This window comes from Erythranthe guttata, chromosome 6 (assembly GCF_056151865.1).
Source record: "Erythranthe guttata isolate IM_541 chromosome 6, IM_541, whole genome shotgun sequence".
In the NCBI taxonomy this organism is placed as follows: domain Eukaryota; kingdom Viridiplantae; phylum Streptophyta; class Magnoliopsida; order Lamiales; family Phrymaceae; genus Erythranthe; species Erythranthe guttata.
Genome location: NC_142538.1, coordinates 5336784 through 5339169, shown reverse-complemented (window position 1 = coordinate 5339169; position 2386 = coordinate 5336784). Strand labels below are relative to the sequence as shown.

Genomic DNA, 2386 nt, shown 5'->3' with positions numbered 1-2386 from the left:
TCAAACTAAAAGGAAAAAAAATGTATTATGTTTGTCTCTTAGAAAAATATCTCAATTCGATAAATATCTAAAACGTATTATGTTCACTAAAATTAAACATCTATTCTCAAAAAAAAAAAAAAAAATTGAACATCTCAATTCACATTGTTTCCTAATTCCTATAAATGATAGCATTCCAATAAGGGCGAATGGCAAAAAGGCCCATCACATGGGACTTAAATGCATTTTAGTCTAAAAAAAAAAAACAATCTCTCAATTAAACTCATCCCCATGTCTTTAGTCCAAAATACCCTCCATAATATAATTCTTATCAATTACATCCATTATGCTCTAACTTCCTTAATATTACACATTGACCCCGGATTTAAACAAATATATCACATTAACCCCAAAAAAATTGAACATCTCAATTCACATTGTTTCCTAATTCCTATAAATGATAGCATTCCAATAAATAGTCCTACAAAAGGTTGTAGAAATAACATTAGCAGAAACAGGGGAACAAAAAAAAAAACAAAAAAAAAAACAGCAATCTTAAACTCACATAACTTCCAAACATTATTCATGGACACATTTCACAAACGAAAACAAAACACACATTCATCTCAAGGGTTCCAAACAGGCTGCAACATAGTAGAATACAGTAAAGACGACACATGCACGTAATTAATCAATTAATTCTATACGAAATACAATAAGGTATAAATAGAAACTCAAACCGACAACTCCATCTTCGAGACAAGAATACCATCCGTATCAGCGTAAAGCCACTCCCCGTCGCATATTCTAGTCCCAGCTATATTCACAGGCACGTGCTTCTCCCCAATCCCTTTCTTGTTCGCTTTCACCGGATGAGAAGCTAAAGCTCTCACGCCGATATCACAGCCGTTGATTTCATCGACGTCTCTGATGCATCCATTCACAACAATCCCAGCCCATCCGTTGTTCTGAGCCTGAACCACAGGATTGCCGCCCAGTATCGCGCATCTTAAGCTGCCACCACCATCAACAACAAGAACTCTGCCATTGCCCTTTTCCTCGAGAAACTCACGTACCAAAACATTGTCTTCGAATACTTTGAGAGTGACAACTGGCCCAGAGAAGACCTGGCGTTGGCCGTAAATTTGGAATACGGGGTGAAGAGCTCGAAGCTCACCATTCACGATAAGATGTGCGTTTGCATCACAAACTTCGGCTGTGGTTACCAAAGCCATCCTGGGACCCCCACAAAACATTCAAATATACGAGAATTGTGCCAATGGGATGATATATAGCAATAGAGGCAATTGTATTTATTATTTTATTTCACTTATATGAAAACTTTCCAAGAAAAAAGAAAAACTAAAATTATCACGAGAATTCTCCGTTTCACCTACAGCAATTGCAAATTCTCCATTTCGCGGCATTCATAATTTCAGCTCAAGAAGCATTCAAATTTCAAATGCTATATTATCCAATAGAATGCGAATCGAAATACTAAAACATAACAGTAATCAAAAGATAAAAACCCCAAAAGAGAAAAATTTGATTCTTGATTATATGGCTCATTCGAAGAATCTGAATTGGGTAATCCTGATCATATCGAAATTACCCGAAAGAGTTCACATTTTTATGCTGCTTCATATCGAAAAACTCAGATTGCACCGATACTTAACGAAACATGAAAAAACAACTAGCCTTGCTGGCAAATAAATCGCGCACCATGTTGTATCGCAATTCTACATTTACTTGTAAGAAATCAAACCGACTACTCAGATTAATGAATGAACTAGATAGATTCTCTTACAAGAAAATGATATAAATCCCATTATCATTAACTCACACAAACCAACATCATCAAAATAAGAAGCTTTGATGCCAATGAATCAGAATACTGCAGCTATGACCAATGGTTTGAACAAGAACACTAAAAAAATAGATCGACTTATCAATAGATAAAAATTAGGGCATATGGATCTATCACTCCCTAATTTTTTAAGCACGTTTTTATTTTTAATTATTTTTCCCAAAACTGAATTGCATATCGAAATTTTTACAGGAGAAAGAAGAATCATTGCAATACGATGACCTAATTATTAATTAAAAAAACCCCAAATTAAGTGTAGAGAGAGAGATCAGAGATCGTACTACGATTGCCGGCCGACGAGCCGATGCGAAAAAAATTCCTTTCAAATTTTTGGGGAAAATCAGCACAGATTAACCGAAAGTTCTACAATGGTGGAAAATTGAGCTCAATTTTTTTTGGATTTATAAGGGTTTAAGCGTATGAAATTCTGAATCGATTTTTATGGAAAGTATATGCTGCCATCGAGGAAACTCAGACTATAATTTCTTATTAAAGGTGAAAGTGTTGAAAAGCACCGCAACTTGCCGAAATACTACAACT

General features: G+C 35.2%; 1 protein-coding gene across 1 annotated transcript; it reads right to left on the bottom strand.

The window, feature by feature from the left end:
- Positions 1–517: 517 nt before the first annotated feature.
- LOC105977904 (putative 4-hydroxy-4-methyl-2-oxoglutarate aldolase 2) lies at positions 518–2386 on the bottom strand. The gene is made up of 2 exons (XM_013003299.2): positions 2128–2386; positions 518–1215 (listed from the first exon to the last, which is right to left on the bottom strand). The coding sequence occupies exon 2, from the start codon at positions 1212–1214 to the stop codon at positions 714–716; it is 501 nt and encodes a 166-aa protein (XP_012858753.1). The 5' UTR covers position 1215; positions 2128–2386; the 3' UTR covers positions 518–713.

Coding starts and splice junctions, on each gene's coding strand:
- LOC105977904 (XM_013003299.2), bottom strand. CDS start 1,214: ATGGCTTTGGTAACCACAGCCGAAGTTTGTGATGCAAACGCACATCTT.